Source organism: Elephantulus edwardii, unplaced genomic scaffold, assembly GCF_000299155.1.
Source record: "Elephantulus edwardii isolate Elephantulus edwardi_28Jun2011 unplaced genomic scaffold, EleEdw1.0 scaffold00218, whole genome shotgun sequence".
In the NCBI taxonomy this organism is placed as follows: Eukaryota; Metazoa; Chordata; class Mammalia; order Macroscelidea; family Macroscelididae; genus Elephantulus; species Elephantulus edwardii.
In genome coordinates, this window is record NW_006399968.1 from 2,319,395 (window position 1) to 2,339,337 (window position 19,943).

The window sequence follows — 19,943 nt, forward strand, 5'->3', positions numbered from 1 at the left end:
GCCCTTCACTTACTTCCCCTGGTAGATTTAGCTACATTAAAATGTGGAAGAGTGATCATTGGTTTATTTATATCTTAAGTAGGCTGGTTTATGACATCAAGTGGGAGCCAGCCCATAGCTGGCCCTCCAGGATTTTCAGAGGCAGGAAATTGCACAGGAGGAGATGGTCCGTCTTTCTCCCACGGAGCTGCTGGTGGAGTTGAACTGTGTGCATGCCTTTAGGATTGCACAGCTCCTCTCTTTAGCCACCAGGACTCCCTTTTATGTAGCATGTTTTTGCTGTGTACCACTGAGCCAGAACCAACCCATAGCTGACCCTCAGCAGGTTTTCAGAGACAGGAAATCACACGGGAGGGAGAGTGTCCATCCTCCTCCCAAGGAGCAGCTGCTGGATTCCAATGGCCACAGCACAGCTTCTCGCCTCAAGGCCACATCCGCGCTCCATTAGGTAGTATAGTTTCAGTAGAGAAAATAAATTCTAAAACAGTTCGTAAGTTTGCTAACATTAAAAAACGTGCAGACGGTGGGTCGTCTGGGAACGAGGTTCGAGTCCCGCACTGAGTGTTGTCACGGCAGCCGCCGCCGAGGCTCTTGGCCCGGTCGTGCCCCGAGGACGGGCACCGGGCGGCGCCGGAGCCCTGGAAAAGCCCCGGACTTATATTGGGCTTCTCGAGATTCGAGCCGCCGCTCGGCAGCGGTGCGGGCCTCCCGAGGCGGCCATCTGCCGCGGAGTGCATGCGTATGCTCTGGGAGGATGAGCAGCAGACCCGCCACGCTCCTGGCCTCCCAGCTGAGACGCGCCGCCAGGCCCCACCGCCGTCCGGCAGGGAGGTGCTAGATCAAAGGAGACTGAGGGACTCTGCCAACGCCAATGGCGTGGATACGGTGCAGGAGCTGCTTAACAATAGCGTGGATCCCTGTGCAGCGGACAAGGGCCGTACAGCTCTGCACTTTGCCTCTTGGCAATGGCAACGACCAGATAGTGCAGCTGCTCCTGGACCACGGGGCCGATCCCAACCAACGAGACGCACTAGGAAACACACCGCTACACCTGGCGGCCTGCACCAACCATGTTCCTGTCATCACCACCCTGCTGCGAGGAGGTGCCCGTGTGGATGCCCAGGACCGAGCTGGCCGCACGCCCCTTCACCTGGCCAAGTCCAAGCTGAACATCCTGCAGGAGTGCAAGTCCCAGTGCCTGGAGGCCGTGCGGCTCGAGGTGAAGCAGATCATCCATATGTTGAGGGAATACCTAGAGCGCCTGGGCCGGCACGAGCAGTGGGAGCAGCTGGATGACCTTTGCAACCACCTCCAGATGACCAGCACCAAAGAGCAGGTGGACGAGGTGACCAACCTCCTGGCCAGCTTCACATCTCTCAGCTTGCAAATGGAGGACATGGAGAAGAGGTAGCAGGGGAGACTCCGTGCCCACCTGCACTGGGCTGCCCACCTCTCCGGCCACTTACTCATTACACAGAAAAGGACCAGTGCCAGGGATTTGGGAGGACCTCACCCTCACCTCTGGGTGCTGGGGGCCAGAGACTCTCCCACCACGTCTGCAGCGCCACCATCAGCGCAGCCCCCAGCTTCTTCATCCAGGCGCCCCAGCACCAGACCAGCCTCTGCAGCCGCCCTTCTCCCTGGCTGCCATGTTCTGGTCAGCTCAGGCTGGTCTCCCATGGGATCATCTCCAGGCCCCAGGCTCTTCTGCTTCCCTTCCTGACCGCAGGTCTGTCCAGTCAGTGGGCTCAGGGCAGCGTACTCTACCTGGGAGACTCTGGGCTGGCCCTGCCCTTCTCACCAGCATTTGAACTTGACACTTGTCTTCTGGAAAAAAAGACAACTTGTCTTCCAGAGGACACAGGAGTGAGCTGTTCCTGCTATATAGGGAAAGAGTAGCAAAGCCCACACCTTTAAAAATACAAGGTTGTAAGGACCCCCAAGGTGGAAAGTCCCTCATCTTTTTCCTCCCAGTCACTGAAAATTCTGGAGGGCATAGCAGTAGACTGAATAATGTCCCTTTTCACAGATTATTTATTTTCTAACTCCAGGCATCTGTGAACGTAACTTTATATGTCAAAAGAGATTTTGCAGATGTGATTAAATAAGGCTTGAGATGGGGGATTATCCAGTGTATCTGACCTAATCCTAATCACAGAATTCTTTAAAAGGGAGGCAGATCAGAGAGGAAGTAGATTAAGAGGCTCGAGCAATACTAGGAAGGAGTTGGGAGCCACAGAGTGTAGGCACCTCCAGAATCTAGAAGTCAAGGGAGTGGGCTTGCCCCTTGGGGTTCCCCAAAGGATCCAGCGCTGCCAGCATTGAGTTTAGCCCAGTGAAATGAATGCAGACTCCAAATGTAAGACGAAATTTGTCTCCAGCTGCTAGGTTTGTGGTCATTTGTTAGAACAGCAATGGGAAGCTAATACGCTAATAAAGACTGTTCACCTCTAAAAAAAAACCAACCAAACCAAAACAAAAAAAAAACGTGCAGAGAATTTGTCTATATAAGCTTTCACCCCATAAATCAATGTATATAACACTAAGAAGGACTTGAAATGAGATAATGAAACGGCTCTAGGTAAAACGTCCACACAAGCTTCTGTAACTACAATCTAAGGTTTTAAAAAACACCTTAATTACATACTGGAGATCACCAAGTACTAGACTTTTCTTAGAAATACTGTTAGGAGTTAGCTGTTAAATAATTTGGGGCAAAAGCATCAAATTTGAGAGTGAAAGACATCAAATGCCTTGTAGTTCCAACTGGACCTTGTCATGCTATCAGGAGCTGAGCCCATAGAAGAACGTGAACCAGAGGACAAAGGCTAGTTCAGTCAGAGCCAGCATCTAACTCAACCTCACAGGGAAGACCTGAGGCCTTGGAGGAGCAACTACCTCCAAAGTAATCTAGTTACCATCTGAGCCAGCAGGAGGCCCAATAAACCACCACAGACATGAGGAAGCAGAACCTCCAGCTACACCATTCCATGGGTCCCAACACGACCTGCACTGCACAGGCCATCAGAGGAAGTGGACTGGCTGGAACAGTAGCCAACCCCTCCCAGCCTACTGTCCTCTCCACACCCGTGCCTGCTCTTCATCAGAGTAATGGCTTCCTCTCTCTGGAACCTCTGCTTTTACCTCCACTCTTGTCTGAGCTTCCTTCCTGGCAAGCTGGACATCACTGACTTCACTGGCCGGCCGATGGGTTTGTGGGGGCCCTGGGACCACAGTATCGGTGGAGCACGAGCTCTTCTGAGAAAGAGCTGTACCCTCCTGGAGGCCTCTGACCCCCTGGGGTCTCCCATCTGGTCAATTCTTTGTCTAGGTAAGAGGGGCCAAAGCCAGGGCACTCACCACCCAGGAACTTCCTGGAGCTGAAATCTCAAGAGTATATACTGAGCATGCGATCTGTGTTGACCTGGGAGCAGTATTTCTTATGCTTAAATGCATGGCTAGTAAGGAAATGTTACTGCAGTTAAATAGTTCTGCATTAAGGAATTATTTTCAGTTGAGTAAGTTACTCCAAAAACTTTTGACTGAAAGGTTATGACATAAAAAATTAAAACCAACTAGTTGAAATGGTAGATGTTGTGATACATAATTTTAATACACATACACTCCAAATTAAAACCAGTAAAAAGTTTAGAGACACAAAGTTTAATTTTATTACAATTATTTTCCATATCAGCTATGGCCTTGACAAATATTACAAGTAGATTTATAGTAAGTCTAATTTCTAAGATATAAAAGATAATAAATAGAGATACAAATTTAGTCTAAAACCAGGATTCTAAATCTAATTACCTGTAGTTTAGTCTTAATATTTCAAATCCGTGATTCTTTAGATGTGTTAAGAACTCGTGTAATAAAGTTACTGCTCACTAACAAGCACAGCTCCTCACAGGTGCTACAGAAGTGTGGGCACCTTCAAACCTTCATGAATCCCTCGAGGGTCGCCTGGTGCTTGGGACATGATAGCACTGGTCTTTTTCTGGTGGGAGAACCGGTACTGGACAGATGTTAAAAACCCAATTAAGCAGAACCTGAAGCTGACACTCCCACTAGTAAAATAAATGGCAAGGAAAAAACCAAGCAGATTGTCACTCTCTGTCCGTCTAAGTGCGACCAACAATGCCTTTCAGTGAATGCAGTGCAATCTGTACACCCACAAACTCCCTTTCACTGGGCTGAATGCTCTCCATGAAAAGTGAATTCTTAAATCCTTCATTGTTCCCCATGGCTTTCAATTAAAATTTCATTAAAGTCTTGTGAAATCTTTGCAAAATTTAAAACAAAACAAAACCCCACCAATCAACATGTACTGCTTCCTACTAACAGCAGAGGTTATTTCTTCATTCACAAATTCCACAGTTCAAGCCAAGCTCCTTTGTCTTGGTTTAATTCTTGGATACAGCTGTAAGAGAATTTAGAAAGCATTTTACATAGTGCATAGAAATGTTTCCATCAACAAACAAATGGATAGAGAAGCTGTGGTATATTCACACAATGGAATACTATGCTGCATTGAAAAACAAAGAACTCATGAAATATTATTCAAAATGGGTGAGCCTGGAGGATATTATGCTAAGTGAAATATCTCAGTCACAAAAGGACAAATACTGCGAGCCACTGTTGTAGAATGGGTCTGACATCAGGGTTGGAGTAAGACTGAGAAAAACTGGATAAATTATGTATACTGCATTGAAACAGATGAGGGAAAGAACAATTTAAAAGTGATATATAACAGGGTATTATGGTTATCACAAGAGTCCAGAATTAAGGTTGCATAGTGGAGTGTACTTGGGTCGGGGGTGGAGGGGGAGTGTGGGGATTGTATACCAATGAAGGAATTTTACTTTTCAAAGAGAGGAGAGAACTTTGAGGGAGGGGAGGGCAGGGAGAAAAGTACAACAATGAATGAATGGAAATCCAAAATCTCTGTAAATGTTCATTAAATAAAATGAAATTTTAAAAAATGTAGGAGTATACATGAAATTCCAAGAAATACTGAGAAGAGGGATGGATGTCACAGGAATGTAGTCAAACTAAGAAAAAGAAGCGTCATGTAAAGTCACCATCAAAGCCCGAGGACACAGAGACATTAACAGCTACAGGGATTTATCAATCAACTGTGACAACACCATGGCATAGTAAGAATAAAAAGAAAATTTAAAGCTAACCATTCCATGATAATAATAAACATTAATTCAATTTTCATAGCTTGTTGAACAATAAACCCAGTTAACAAACAACTGACACTGTTGGCAGTGATTTGCAGTATGCTAAAAACTCCAGCTTTCATTGCCAGACAAGAAAAATTCCCATTCTTTAAAGTAAATAAAGTTATATTCACAAGAGACATAGCACTGTGTCAAGGGACTTGAGACTGTTACAAATGAAATGTTCTAGATGGAATTTGCATTTTTTAAAAAGGGTCCATGGGATGTGGGTATGGCATTTTGGCCTTTTGACGTTCTCCACAAAGAAAACAAAAGCTACTTGTGAAGGTCACACGACTCCACTGTGGAGTCAACAGCAAGTCAAGCTAGTAACTCAGGAAGCCACCCAAGCCAAAGACCACCTCCCATTGGCAAACAAATAAAAGATTAAAAGAAGCAGTCAGAAAAAGAAAACAGACTTCCAGTCAAAATTAAAAAGCTAACTGATGGATCAATGTTCTATAAAGGGTAATTTTTTTTACTGAAGATATTTAACTAATACTCTTTTTCCAATTAATACTTGCAGTTTTCTAAAACATCTTTAAGCATGCACTTTTCTTTTTTATAAACAGAAGACTAGGAGAAAAATTCCTCAACAACGTGTGTTATGCAGATGACACAACCTTGCCTGCTGAAATGGAGGAGGGTATGAAACGCTTACTGCAGAAGATCAAGGACTACAGCCTTCAGTATGATTATATCTCAACATCAAGAAGACAAAGGTCCTCACCACAGGACCAACAGCCAACATTATGATAGTTGGAGAAAGGAATGAAGCTGTCAATGATTTATTTCAACTTCCCTGGATCAACAATCAACACCACTGGTACCTGCAGTCAGGAAATCAGGAGACATAGTGCAGTGGGCGAGTAGGCTGTCAGGGACCTCTCCAAACTGCAGAAGAGCAACGATGTCAGCTTGAAGACTAAGGTCCACCTGACTTAGGCCATGGTCTTCTCAATCATCTGCTATGCATCAGAGAGCTGGACAATGAATAAGAAAGAGAGAGGAATCGATGCCTTTGAGTTGTGGGGTTGAAGATCAGTACTGGCTAAACCATGGACTGCAAAAAACAAAACAGGTATGTCTTGGGAAAAATGTAATCAGAGTGCTCCTTGGATGCAAAGATGGTAAAGCTTTATCTTTCATACTCAGAACATGTAACTAGGTGAAGCTACTCCTTGGCAAGGAGCATCATACTTGGAAAGATGGAGGCTCAGCGGAAAGGAAGACCCCCAGTGAGATGGGCTGACACAGTGACTTCAGCATTGGGCTCCAGTGTGTCAGAGATGATAAGGATGGTGCAGGACAGGACAGGGTTCAGGTCCGCTGTTTACAGTGTTCCTATAACTTATACTCAACTCGATGGCACCTAACAACAATAACCCTGTAGTGATGAAGCAAGGTGTTATTCAGCTTCCATGTGGATAGATTTTTCCTCCTTCTTCATTATTAATTTCTAATTTTATAGCACTCTGGTCTAAGAAGATGCTTTATAGTATTTTAATGTTTTTAATTTACTGAGACTTTCTTGTACCCTACATATGGTCAATTCTGGAGAATGTGTGTGTGCGCACTCAAGAAGAATATAAATTGAGCTTTTACCAAGTGAAATACTCTGCTTAGATCTACAAGGTTGAGTTGGTTAACTGTATAGTTCTTCTGCATCTTTGTTGAGTTTCTTTCTAATTGTCTTTCAGTGTAATGATGTGTTTAAATGTCCTCCTAAATTGAGGTGTTTAAGTCTATTAATGTTGGTGTATTCTGCAGCTCTATTCGTTTGCTAAGGAAGCTCTGGTGACCGAGTGGTAAGGAGTTGCATTGCCCACACAATGGCATGCTGTTTGAATCCAACAGTTTGCTCTGTGGGGAAAAAAAATGGAACCTACTTCTAATGACCACCCAAGTGTGTTCTTTTTTCTTTAGAGACCATAAATCGTAAGACACAACTATGGGCATAAGAGTCATCCTAACATAGCAGAACACAGGCTAACATCAGTTACTCTATTTTCCTTCTCCTCCCTGTTGTACTGTCAGTTCTTAGAGCCATCAACCTTCAGACAACACTGAGGCCTGGGCCTCAGTTTACAAAGCTCAGGCATAGTTGAGGTTAAACAGGTTCTCCAGCAAAGTGACTGGGCTTTGCTGGCAGCCAGGGAACTCTGTCATTCCTTACTCGAAGTGGAATTGTAAATAATTAGGATGCCCTCAAGTTCAACCCCTAGCTGAGACTGGCAACGTTCTTAGAAATTCTTAGACATACTTTGAGTTTTAAACCAAATAGTTTTTGAGGGGAGAAAATGGTTGAAGCAAAAATGAGAACAGAAAATAAAATCATGCACACCCATGTTTATCGTGGCTTTGTTCACAATAGCAAGGAGCTGGAAACAACCCAAGTGCCCATCAACAAACGAATGGATAGAGAAGCTGTGGTCTATTCACACAATGGAATACTATGCTGCATTGAAAAACAAGGAACTCATGCAATATTATTCAAAATGGGTGACCCTGGGAGACGTTATGCTGAGTGAAATACCTCAGTCACGAAAGGACAAATACTGCATGGTGCCACTGTTGCAGAACGGTACTGACATCAGGGTTGGCGTAAGACTGAGAAAAACTGGATAAATTATGTATACTGCATTGAAACAGATGAGGGAGAAAACAGTTTAAAAGTGATATATGATAGGGTATTATGGTTATCATAAGAGTGAGGGTTTGAGATTGAAGTATACAGGGGGTGGGGGTGGGTGTCTTTGGGGGGGGATTGTGTACCAATGAAGGACTTTTTCTTTTACTTACTTTTCAAAGAGAGGAGTGAACTGGAGGGGAGGGGTGCGCAGGGAGGAAAGTGCAACAGTGAATGAAGGGAAATACAAAATCTCTGTAAATGTTCATTAAAATTAATAAAATTTAAAAAAAAAAGAAAACCAGCTTTTTTTTCTTACTGAGGTAAAACTCCTAAGTGTTATCTCTCTATGTTAATTTTCCTGCTTTGAAGACACCAAGGAATTCTGCCTCAGTTGTTGCTTTTCTGATACCTTCCTTGGTTTTTTTTTCTCTCCAGGTGTATTAAGCTGTACTTTCCAAGTCACCCTTTAAAGCTAGAAAGGCTCAGAGTAGGAGGAAGGAGATACCATTAGTGGTTTCCTATATTTACTGTTTTCCCAGTTCTCTTCCATTCTTAGTTCCATGAAAAATGATTAGCAGGTGCAAATGCTTGCTTAGCTATTAGCCAAAAAGTTGTCATCCAGACTTTGCCTTAAGGAAAGCCTGGCTGTCCACAGGAAAATGAGGTACTGAGAACCCAGTGGTGCCCAGTTCTACTTGGCTGCACATGAAGTCGCCAGGAGTGAGCCATAAGCAATGATAGAAATTGTCATACCTTTTGTTTTATAGAAGGGAAATTAAGAGCTGGTGCTGTTAAATTACTTACTCAAGGTCATAAACCAGCTAGTGGCAAAGCCAAACCAAAACTGGACACTTGGCATTCTTAGAAGCCTCAGTCACCAAGGAAAGGTTATGTCTTACACGGCCTATATAAAGAAGTCAGAGTGACGTTTGCCATGCTTGACTGCTAAACAAATGGTTGAAGGTTTAAGCCCACCCACATGCACACTGGAATGAAGGCCTGGATGGATATCCAGCTATTGAAAACCTTGTGGAGCAGAGTTCTCCTGTGAGACTCATTGACTTCAGGGTTCTCCTCAGCTTGACTTTGCTCTCTAGTTCTTTCAATTTGAGAAATGCTGAGCAAGTTCTTCTCTCTTAGTTTTCTAACACCAGGTCTTTTCACCTTTCATTATAATGTTGTGCTATGTTTTCCTCATTGGCCCTTCAAAACCTTCATTTCAGATTTCTCACTTCATCCTATTTTCCATGGCAGGCAGGTTTTAGTGGAGTTTCCAGATGAAAACAGACTAAGAAGCAGGAATGGTCATCCATTTCTAAAATAACCGGCCTTTGCAAGCCCTCTACCAGAGAACACTGCAGGGACAGTGCTGGAAGATGGGCCCTCCATGATGAGGCACTCCAGCCACAACTGAGGAAGACGTCAAACAGTCTACTGTGGTAAAGCAGACAGAGTAAAGCTTCGATGAAGGACCTTCCTGTGATGATTCGGCAGACTCAAAATGAGGGCAAACCACTGAAAACATCCATTAATAACTGGAGCATGGAGTGTACAAAGTATGAACCCAGGAAAATTAGAAGTTGTCAGACATGAAATAGAATGCACAAAGACTGACATCTTAGGCATTAGTGAGTTCAGATGGACTGGTACTGGCCATTCTCAATCAGACAATCCTATGAACTATTATGCCTGAGAATGAGAAACTGAAGAGCAGTAGGGCAGCATTCCCTGTCAACAAAAATATTTAAGGTCACAATGCTTTATACAATAGGATATTATCCATCTGCATACAAGGAAGACCTGCTAATACAACTACTACTGAAATACACACATCAACTACTAAAGCCTAAGATTAAGATTAAGGATTTTTACCAACTTTTGCAGTCTGAAATTGACCAAATAGGCAATCAAGATGCATTAATCATAACCGGTGACTGAATTCAAAAGTTCAAAACAAAGGAGGAGAATAGAGAGAAATGAAGCTAGAAACTGAATGATAGAATTTTGCACAATACTTTTTATAAATTTTAACAAACACCCTCAATGGCAACTTGTACACATGGACTTCACCCTAATGGACCACAAAGGAATCAGACTGACTACATCTGTGGAAAGAGACACTGGAGAAGATCAGTATCAGCAGACAAAACCAGGCTAGGGACTGTCTGTGAACTACTCATATGCAACTTCAAATTAAAGTTGAAGAAAATGAAAACAAGTCCATGAGAACCAAAATATGACCTTGAGTGTATTCTAACTGAATGTAAAAGCCATCTCAAGAAGAAATCTGATGCTCTGAACACTAATGACTTATGATCAGACATGTTGTGGAAAGATGTCAAGGATATCATCCATGAAGAAAGCAAAAGGGCATTATAAAGACAGGGAATAAAGAAAAGACCAAAATGGATGCTAGAAGAGCCTCTGAATTTGCATGGGAATGCAAAGAAGTCAAAACAAGGGGAAAGGATGCTGAGATAAGAGAGCTGACCAGAAGATAGCAAATGGCAGCTCAAAGAGATGAAGTATTAAAATGAAATGCACAAGTAGCTAGAATTAGAAAACCAAAAGGGAAGAACACACTCAGCATTCAAATACAACTCTGAGTCTACCCCAAGCGAATATTTAAAACCATTTCAAGAATAGATGGGATGCAGACGAATGTGGGATGACATCATGCATGGAAAAAGCAAAGTTCACTCCAAAACAGGGAAGAAGGAAAAGATCAAAATGGATGTCAGAAAAGACTCTAAAACTTGCACTACAATAAAAAGAAAACCAAGTAAGAGGAAAGATGCTGAAGTTATTATGATTATAATATATATGTATCATGGATAATTCAGAATCAAGTCTGAATCTCCGTCTATGAAGACTGTTACATGCTAAGTCTTTAACAAGGGCCAGGAGCTTGCATCAAATCTGTTAACATTATAGTTGTTTGGACAGATCCCCCTCTGGCAGACTTAAATACATGTACGTGCTGGAGGAACTTACTCCCAATAGGTTACGTGGAACGTATCCTTCCTTTTCATTCAGGCGCGCCCACCACCATTCAATTTCATCCTCATCTTCTCTTCGGATGATCGTCATGCAGTCCCCTTCTCGCATGAGCAGCTCATCGTCATTCTGAGGGTCATAATCCCAAAGTGCATAAATGACTCCTTTATTCATGATGCCCATCTTCTCCTGGACACCTAAAATGAAGACAGATACAGGGCACAGAGTATGTAACTCAGTACACCAACATGCAAAACCAGACGAGAGGAAAGGGTACACACTGACAAAGTACAGTTGCCATGAAGCACTCATCTCCAGAGGCTGGGAGAGAAGAAGAGGGCCGCGGCGTGGAATGAAAAAAGACATGCCACTTTCGCTCTCAAAACTAACAAGAACTATACACTATAAACATGCCTCAGAGCTGGTCTTCCTCAGAGTATAAAAATTTTTGCAAGCCTATGCAATAAGTTCAGAAGCTTAAAAATTCTATTCCATATTTAAACTGTTGCTGTTGTTATATACCATAGTCAGACCCATAGCTGACCCTCCAGCTGGTTTTCAGAGGCTGAAAAATGGAAGGAATGCCCATTCTTCTCCCACTGAGCAGCTGGTGGATTTGAACCACATGCCTTTGGGATTACAATGCAGCTTCTTATCTCTAGGCTACCAGAGCTCAGTCAAGTTATAATAACTAAAGCTTCAAGTCCATTTCCCTCTAGGTACAAATTTGAGGCTGTAAGTCATAAGCATGAATGCAAAATCAAGAAAGAAAAAGATCAACACAGTATTTCTTGCCTCTATTTAACTCTAAAACTAGTTTACTTAGCAGGAAAAGTTGCATGATTTGGGCTCATTTACTGATAATGTATTTTACTAGAATCATCTGGGATGAGGGAAGGGGCAATGCATTTATTTGCAAAAGCCTCAGTGAATCTTCTGATGGCCAAAGCCATTCACTCCACTCTGCCAGATGCTGTACCAATGGTCTTTACAGCTGGCCATGCCTGACAATAGCTGCTTCTAGGCATCAACACAAAGGCTGCTTTAGCATTTCTGGCTCAAGCTGCTCTACTTTCAATATACAACAGATAAGACTGTTTCTAAGGCACAATATTACTTATGACCTTATAATGTAGTAACACACAAGGTTTGATACTGCAGTGATGAGACACACACCGTAAAGGAACTGGGAGCACTGGGCATAGCCTTCTTCCATCTCCTCACACTTGTCCGCCGCAGTCTGCATGTCACTGTAGGTCATAGCAAAGACGGCTGCTCCAGACTCCACCAGGAACTTGCACACTTGAACATTGTTACACGAGGCAGCACAGTGCAAGGGAGTCCTGAGTAGGGAAACACGATATGGGACCGAAATGACTGTCTGAAATTAATGGCACTTGTTCCAGAGAAAATTCTTGACCCATGAACCAAAAAGATCTCTTATGTCTTAAAATTCAAAGAAAGGATGCTTGGTTTCAAGATCCATCTACATGGGATCAGGCTGACAAATGGGAAGACTAGACAGGCATCTTTGACATTAACAAGAAGGAACAACTCAGAAAAGAAGGCTGAGATTTGCATGAGTCCAAGAAAAGAATCAATTTCTCTGAACTGCACATTTAGAAAGGTTTTTTTAAAGTAATGAGAAAATTGACTCTTGCAGACCCTGACAATTCTTCAATGAAATATACAAGTAAATACATTTCATTACATACAATGAAAAGAAAGAAAATGCTTGAATCTCTCTGGTACTTTGACTTTTCTTCTGAAAACTTCCTAGACTACACCTGTGTTCTGTTTTCATTTGCATCTAGGTAACGTGACTAAGTGCGCCCCTCACAGGGGGTCAGCCACGAAGGAGACCACTGAAGAATTCTAGGGTTCACCAGGGTTGGGAGCAGAATGGAAGGTGACAGAGATTGAGAGCATGAGTGAAACTAAACAAATGAAAGTTCTAGAATAATCTAAGAACAAAATTAAGAAATTATACTTAGGCCTACATTCTCAAGTACTCGGTCTAACTACCTAATAGTCCTTTAAGACAGGCCTCCAATAGAAACTACTGTAAAGCTGCCCAAGAGCCGCCTATGAGTCAGTTCTGACCTGAGGACATTTAACAGTAACAACAAACTCAAGCTCTGTGCCTCCTCATCCTTTTATTAGCCTCAAGTTGAAGGAACTAAACTGCACGTATGAATTGTCTTTATCACCTATTTTCTAAAATACCAAATTAAAATATTGTTTATTGGAAAAAAGACAATTTTTTTCAGACTAGAAAGCTGACTTTCAAATATTCCCATGTCTATGCATTTTAGACAACTGGTTATTGGAAACTTATAAATATCATAAAGGGAATCTTCCCAAGCATCCGAAATGGTTACAAATAAGCAATTTTATAAATGACTCCGGATTGAATGCTTATCAAGAGCCAGTCTCACTGTCCAAACCCCAAAAGTGAGCCTGAGAATGTTCACAGGCCCTGAAGTACATAAAACGGAATCTCCTCTTTTGCACTTCTTCTCTTGCACTAATCCTCATGGGTGATTAATTCTGTTTTAAAAAGAAAAATTGGCAAACTGTAAAGAACACTAGAACCAAGGATGATCTCTAGGTCAACTCTATTTCATTGCAGTAGAGTTAAATGGTACAGAGATCACACCTTCCACCCAATTAACTGTTAGATCCCACCTCAACCAGCTCTCCAGTGGTGCAATATACAAACATATCCTAATTACAATGTGAAGAGTTTATTAATTAGATTGCTACCATCTTCCAAAATTAGACCCTAAAAGCCCTACTAACAAGTTATACCCTCACAGTTGGTGTCACGTTGTGGAACAGTATGTACAGGAATGATTAATTTTTAAAAAACCAAACAATATGCTTTGTAAACTTTCATTCAAATTGCAATTTAAGGGAACAATCAAAATAAAATATTGGTTAAATAGCAACTAATAGCAGCAGCAAAACGTAAAACATCATAAAGAGATTCTATACACTCGAGTTTGCTAAAATGTTCACAAGAAAAAACCTAAACACTGAAAAACAGATCAAAGAAAAAATAAATTTAAGTAGTTACTAGTAGATTTCCCCCCCTCTATCATTCCTGCAAGTAGTAAATCCACACTCATTCAAAAACTAAAGTACCATGGAAATATATCACGGAAAAGTCTGACCCATATCCTATTTGAGAAGACTACCATAAGCCATATGGTGCCTGTCACCTTTGAGTGAGTGTGCGTGTGTGTGTACCATCAAATCTGCTCTGACTGGTACAGGAGGAGATTACCCCGCCTTCTGCAGCAGAGTATCTGGTGGATTCTAACCATGCACCTCTTGGATTGCAGTGTAGCTTCCTGCCACTAGGCCAACAGAGCTCCCTACCTTTGATTTTCTTAATGGCATGCTTTTTAATAGTCAGAAATTAGAAACAATCTAAACGCCCAACATCAGAGCAACAAAGACATAAAACACATTTAGAGTTTCTTTGCTTATGGTAAATAAAAAAACCCAAAACCAACAACTGATAGATGTCTGTGAATCTCTTACACCTGACTACATGGAACCCTAGCCCCATTCTGCGCCATCCTCACAATCTCCACCTCCCATCCACTACCAACGTCATTATGTCAGCTCACCTTGTAGACCACCCTCCTCCTCTCCATGAAACCCTTTTCCAAGGACCGGCCCCTCCTGACAACACGCCCAAAGTAAGTGAGATGACTCTTACCATCCTGTCCTCTGAGGAGCACCCTGGCTGCACTTCCTCCCAGACAGGTTTGTTTGTCCTTTTGGCAGGCCATGGGACATTCTTTACTCTTTAATATCAAAATTTAAAGGCACCAATTCAGTTTTCCTTACTCACTGTGCATCTTTCACATGAACTTGAAACAATGGAGAATATCATGGTTTGGGTCAGATGAACCTTTGTTTTTAAAGTGCTATCTTTGCTCTTTAGCACTTTTAAGAGCAGATATGCCCACTGTAACATGTCTTCTGATTTCTTGAGTGCTGAGTCCATAGGTGTTGACTGTGAATCCAACTACAATTATATCATTAATAAGTTCAATTTTTTTCTTCATCTATCATAATGCTGTCTACTGGTCCAGTTAGGAGAATTTTTGGCTTGTTTCATGTTGAGGTATAATTTGTACTTAAGGTTGTAGCCCTTGATCTTCACACCTGCATAACATATAAGTTTTCCTCCAGTCCTGATGCTACATTCCTCTTCATATAGTTCACATTATTTCAAATTCCTTTTTCAGCATAGTGACTGAATAAATATGGAGAAAAGACACAATTCTGAGGACTATCTTTCCTTCTTTTAAACTATGCATTACAGCTCTTTATCTGTACCAACAACTTTATTTACACAGGTGTTTCACATATGCTTAATTGTCCTAGAATTCCCATTCCTGTCATTATTCTTCATAACTTCGTATGACCCCACATAGTCAAATAAATGCCTTTGCATAGTCAATAAAACACAAAAAAATCTACTTCTGGTATTCTGCTTTTAGTAATGAGCTATCTGACAAGGCTGCTGAACAAGGTTCTATGATTTCTTTGAATCCAGTTTGAACTTCTGGCAGTTTCCTTGTGCCCTGTTAACATACTGTGCCAATTGTTTTTAAATAATCGTGAATAAAATTTTACTTGCAGGTGGTATTAGTGATACTGTTATTAGTAATTCTGTTAAATAATTTCCACATTCTGTTGAATTACCTTTTTTGGAATGGGAACAACTCTGGTCCCTCTTCAAACTGGCTAGCCAGTTAGCCATCTTCCACATTCCTTGGCTTAGACGAGTGAGGAAGTCCACTTGCTAAAACACTTCAATTGTTCATCTTTTACTGTGATTTTAACGAAGGTTTACAGTGAGGTTGTGTTTTCACCATTCATTGCTGTGCATCTTCCACTCTCCCCCATACTTTCCCCTTCCCTAGTACACTTTACAATGCACCTTTTGTTTCAGATTGTTGTCATACTTATGTCTAATCATACATTTTTCTCAGACAGTCCTTTTCCTCATCTGTTTCAATGCAGTGTTCACTACCTATCCACTCTTTTCCTATTCTCCCTTAAAACTTCATGTCAGTTCTATTTTATAACAGTGGTGTTCTGCACTATTTTTCTTCCAAGGTCACCCATGCTGCTGAGTTATTCACCAAAATAGAGATGGAAGCAGCCTCAGTGCCCATCAACAAACAAATGGACAGAAAAATTGTGGTGTAGTCAGTCACATAATGAAATACTACTACACAGCACTGAAAAACAATGAACCGGTAAAACACTGGTCCATCAATTCTTGAGGTCTTATTTTTTTGCCAATAGCGTCAATGCATTCTGGGCTTCTCCCTTTAGTACCACTGGTTTTTGATCACATGCATTTTCTTCCCTGTGGTTTTCCAACTGCAAGTCTTTACACATTCTGTTATAGTTTACTTTATCATCTCAGCAATCCTTTGAAATCTTCTGTTGAATTATTTTACTAAATTACCTCTTAAGCTTCTCCACACTAAAAAGCGTGTCTGACATTCATTTTGGTTTCCCCCTTTTTCTTGTCTTTCTTCACATTAGATGTCTCCTACAACACATCTAGTCTTCAGCTAGTAGTGTTCAATGCATCAAGTTCATTCTTGAGTTTGTTTTAAAATTCAGGTGAGATAAACTTAAGGTTATATTCTGGCTCTAGCTGACCTGTCTGAATTTTCTTCAACTTCAACTTGCATATGAATAACTAATGTTTGATAGCTGGTCCCTGGTCATGCTTTGGCCGATGATACGGCACTGTTCCATAGTCTCTCTCTTTTTTATTTTATTATTTTTTTGTGCGTGTACCGTCAAATCAGATCAGACTGGTACAGGAGGAGACTGTCCCTCCTTCAGCAGAGAATCTGGTGGATTCGAACTGCGTACCTCTGGGATTGCAGTGCAGCTTGCCACTAGGCCACCAGAGCTTCCTTCCACTGTCTCTTTTGACAGATATGATAAATTTAATCCTTGTGTGTTCCATCAGGTGAGATTCATGAACCTACAATAATAACAACGTGCACTTTTGTACAAAATAAAAAATTATTCTATAGACATGCTGTTCAGTTGCCTAAAGTGCTTGCTTCCAGATCTCCCACAACCCCAGGTTGGGTCCAGCTGAAACACATCCAGTGCCCGAGGGTGCTACAGGTCTGCGTTATCCATGCCCAAACCTCTTGCTCAGAAGCGCTACCTGTTGTGATGCAGGAAGATGCCCCCTCACCACTGGAGCTTGGTTATCATAGGTGAGGATGAAGGCTGATGCCCTCGGGAGCAAGAATGGAATTGTGAATGACCGCCTTTAGTCTCGGTGGCAGTGAGAAGCTGGTCTGGAAGCTGCTCGAGGAACTCAGTTTGGCCATCAGTGGCGATTGTAATCCCAGAAGAGAAGGTGAAGAAGGGTGGACACCCTCACTCCCTTAACTAGCTCTGGGTCCCACCTGAGACCAGTACCCACCTGACTCAGGAAGTTGGCAGCACCCAGGCAAAGGAGGTCCCTTCTCTATCACCATCTCTCCCATCTTGACTCTGCACCCCATGGGGACTCACACCTCTGGGAAACCATCAGAATGGTGCTCACCTGGCTGAGAGCTCCCAGGACAAAACCCCTTGGGAAGGCAGCCCCAATTCACACTAAGGAGACCTCAGGTGCAGGCCCAAAGCTATAATCAACTAGGGAGACTTCAGGGGCTGGCCCAAAGCTACAGTCTGCAGGAGCCTGGAAAGAGCTCTCCTTCCATGTGAATTAACTGCTAGCAAGCCCAAACTGAAGCTCTTCACTCACTCCCAGGACAGAGGGACTGTCTGCACCTCCCTCCCAGTCACCTTTACACCTCACTGTAGATGGGGATGCTGAGTCAGCCTGCAAGGTAAATGAAGACACAGGAAGGTCCACTGGTAATCAAAGATTACTCCCAGAGTCACATCGCTGAGACTAGGGTGGTATGGGGGAAGACCCAGGGCGCTGAGCCTGCAGAGGATCTGCATTTACTAATCACTAACAAACACACTCACCCTCAGTCACCACACACACCTGTCTGATGGCTCCCAGTGTCAAAAGGTTCCCTGTCTCGTTTTAGAGAAACTGTGCTTTACAATATTTTTTACTATGAGAGACCTGCCCCACTTATATAGTCACCTACTTCATTACCTTAGCTCCAATTCGCAAAGTGAGGCTGAGGAAAACATGACAATGTTTAGGTAAAAGCTACCTGATATGGCAGCAACGTAAAGCCAAACAGTATTTCCTCACTCACAATACGCTTGTTCTGTTTCTTGTAAAAGGCTGTTGCTAGGTAAGACAACTTAATAACCAAAACCAAAGCAAAACTAAAGTTGGGGTGATTGGGTTTGAATCAAACAGAAGTGCTTTCCAATAGCACCTACAACACTGCTTATACTTTGACATTCACAAATGAAGCTGGATGGCATTAACAGAAAATCTTACCATCCATCACTATCGGCAGCATTTACATTCACGCCAAACTGTACCAAGAACTTAACGATTTCTGTGTGGCCTGCACACACAGCATTGTGAAGAGCTGTGATACCTTCATCATTAGGTAGGCTGGGGTCTTCGACCTATAATAACAATAAGAAAGAAGGAGGTCATTCTTATTTCTTGTTACCTAAATCATCACTATCAAGGGGCTTTAAGGTCAGGAGATCATAAAGAGACTCCTGTGGTACTGTTTTTTAATCCTAATTAAAACCTGGAGGTACTAATAAAACTTTATCAAGAATATTCCAGAAAGGAAACAGAAGGAATAACCAACCACATTAAGCTGTTGTTGTTAGGTGCCATAGATTCGAGTATGACTCATGGGACTCTATGAACAGCCAACCTGAATTCTGCCCTACCCTGTGTCATCCTTATCATATCTGACACACCAGAACTCACTGCTAAAGTCAGTGTCAAGCCATCTCGTTGGGGATCGTCCTTTCCTTCAGTGACCCCTCCATCTTTCCATGATGTCCCTTTCCAAGGAATAGCCTCATTTAGCTACATGTCTAGCTTCATCCAAAAAATGAAGCTTTATCATCCTTGCCTCCAAGCAGCACTCTAGCTGCACCTTGACACACTATAAAATGAATGTGGGTGTTTTTTTTGGGGGTGGGATATATCCCCAATTTTATTTTTATTTAATACTAAGGGAAAAAAATAAAAAGAACTGAAAGCTGACAAATGACAGAATGCATATGGTGTTTCCATGGTGATTTCAGCATTCAATAATGGTGATATCTGAGATAATACTCACTTCAGATGACACGATTATCACTGAATACAGAAAACATATAACCTTCAACTTAAAAAATAAAAATCCACAACAGGTGGCAAACACTTTTAAACACAGTTTTAAACACTTGGTGGCCAAGGAAAGTTGTCTCATAGAAGTTGTAAACCAGGTGTACAATCCCAAACATGTAATGTGAGGTCATATGAAGACAGTATTCTGTTATATTCTTTAAGCTGTTAAAGTAAAATAAAGGGAAAGTTTCAACATCCAACCCCTACTATTGTAAGTATCAAAAATACAGCTGAGAGAGTAGGATCTGCAATCTGATACTGCTCATGTACAGTAAGTTACTTCCTGATGTTTACATCCAGCTATGGATTATCTGGGCATCATCACCAGGAAAACATGCTCAGATCCACGTCAGTGATATGAGAATGACAGAAAAATTACGCAGGCCAACGCTTCCGGGAGCAAGAATTCAAAGAGGGCCACACAGAGTGAGACACACCTGTGCAGTTATTTGTTTTTAAAATAAAAGAACAGGAACTACTTTCTTATCATGTTTGTTTACTTATCCTCCGATTGTCCCATCACAACTAGTTTCTAAAAAGCAGCCACATATGTGATAGAAAGAAGGGGGGAAAAGTCATCTGAAAATGTTTTTAAACAGGAGGTTTCTGAAAAGTAGGACTACATCAGTAATTTAATAGAGTACACAAGCAGAGAATTGCCAGAAGTCCAGGCTGGGTTTAGAAGGGGTCGTGGACCGCCGCCCGCCAGACCGGGGGAACGCCGCCGCCAGACCAGGAACGCCGCCGC

The 19,943-nt window shown here is 42.2% G+C and overlaps 1 protein-coding gene and 1 pseudogene across 1 annotated transcript in view; one reads left to right on the forward strand and one right to left on the reverse strand.

Annotated features, from left to right (window-relative positions):
• Positions 1 to 735: 735 nt before the first annotated feature.
• LOC102858160 lies at positions 736 to 1,411 on the forward strand (annotated as a pseudogene).
• Positions 1,412 to 4,378: 2,967 nt separating this feature from the next.
• TP53BP2 (tumor protein p53 binding protein, 2) overlaps positions 4,379 to 19,943 on the reverse strand; it is a 69,014-nt gene continuing 53,449 nt past the window's right edge. Inside the window, exons 14-17 of the mRNA XM_006898039.1 lie at positions 18,335 to 18,468; positions 12,031 to 12,197; positions 10,852 to 11,051; positions 4,379 to 4,420 (exon numbers count right to left, since the gene is read on the reverse strand). Of these exons, the coding sequence (XP_006898101.1) occupies positions 4,379 to 4,420; positions 10,852 to 11,051; positions 12,031 to 12,197; positions 18,335 to 18,468 (543 nt within the window). The remainder of the gene's footprint in view (positions 4,421 to 10,851; positions 11,052 to 12,030; positions 12,198 to 18,334; positions 18,469 to 19,943) is intronic.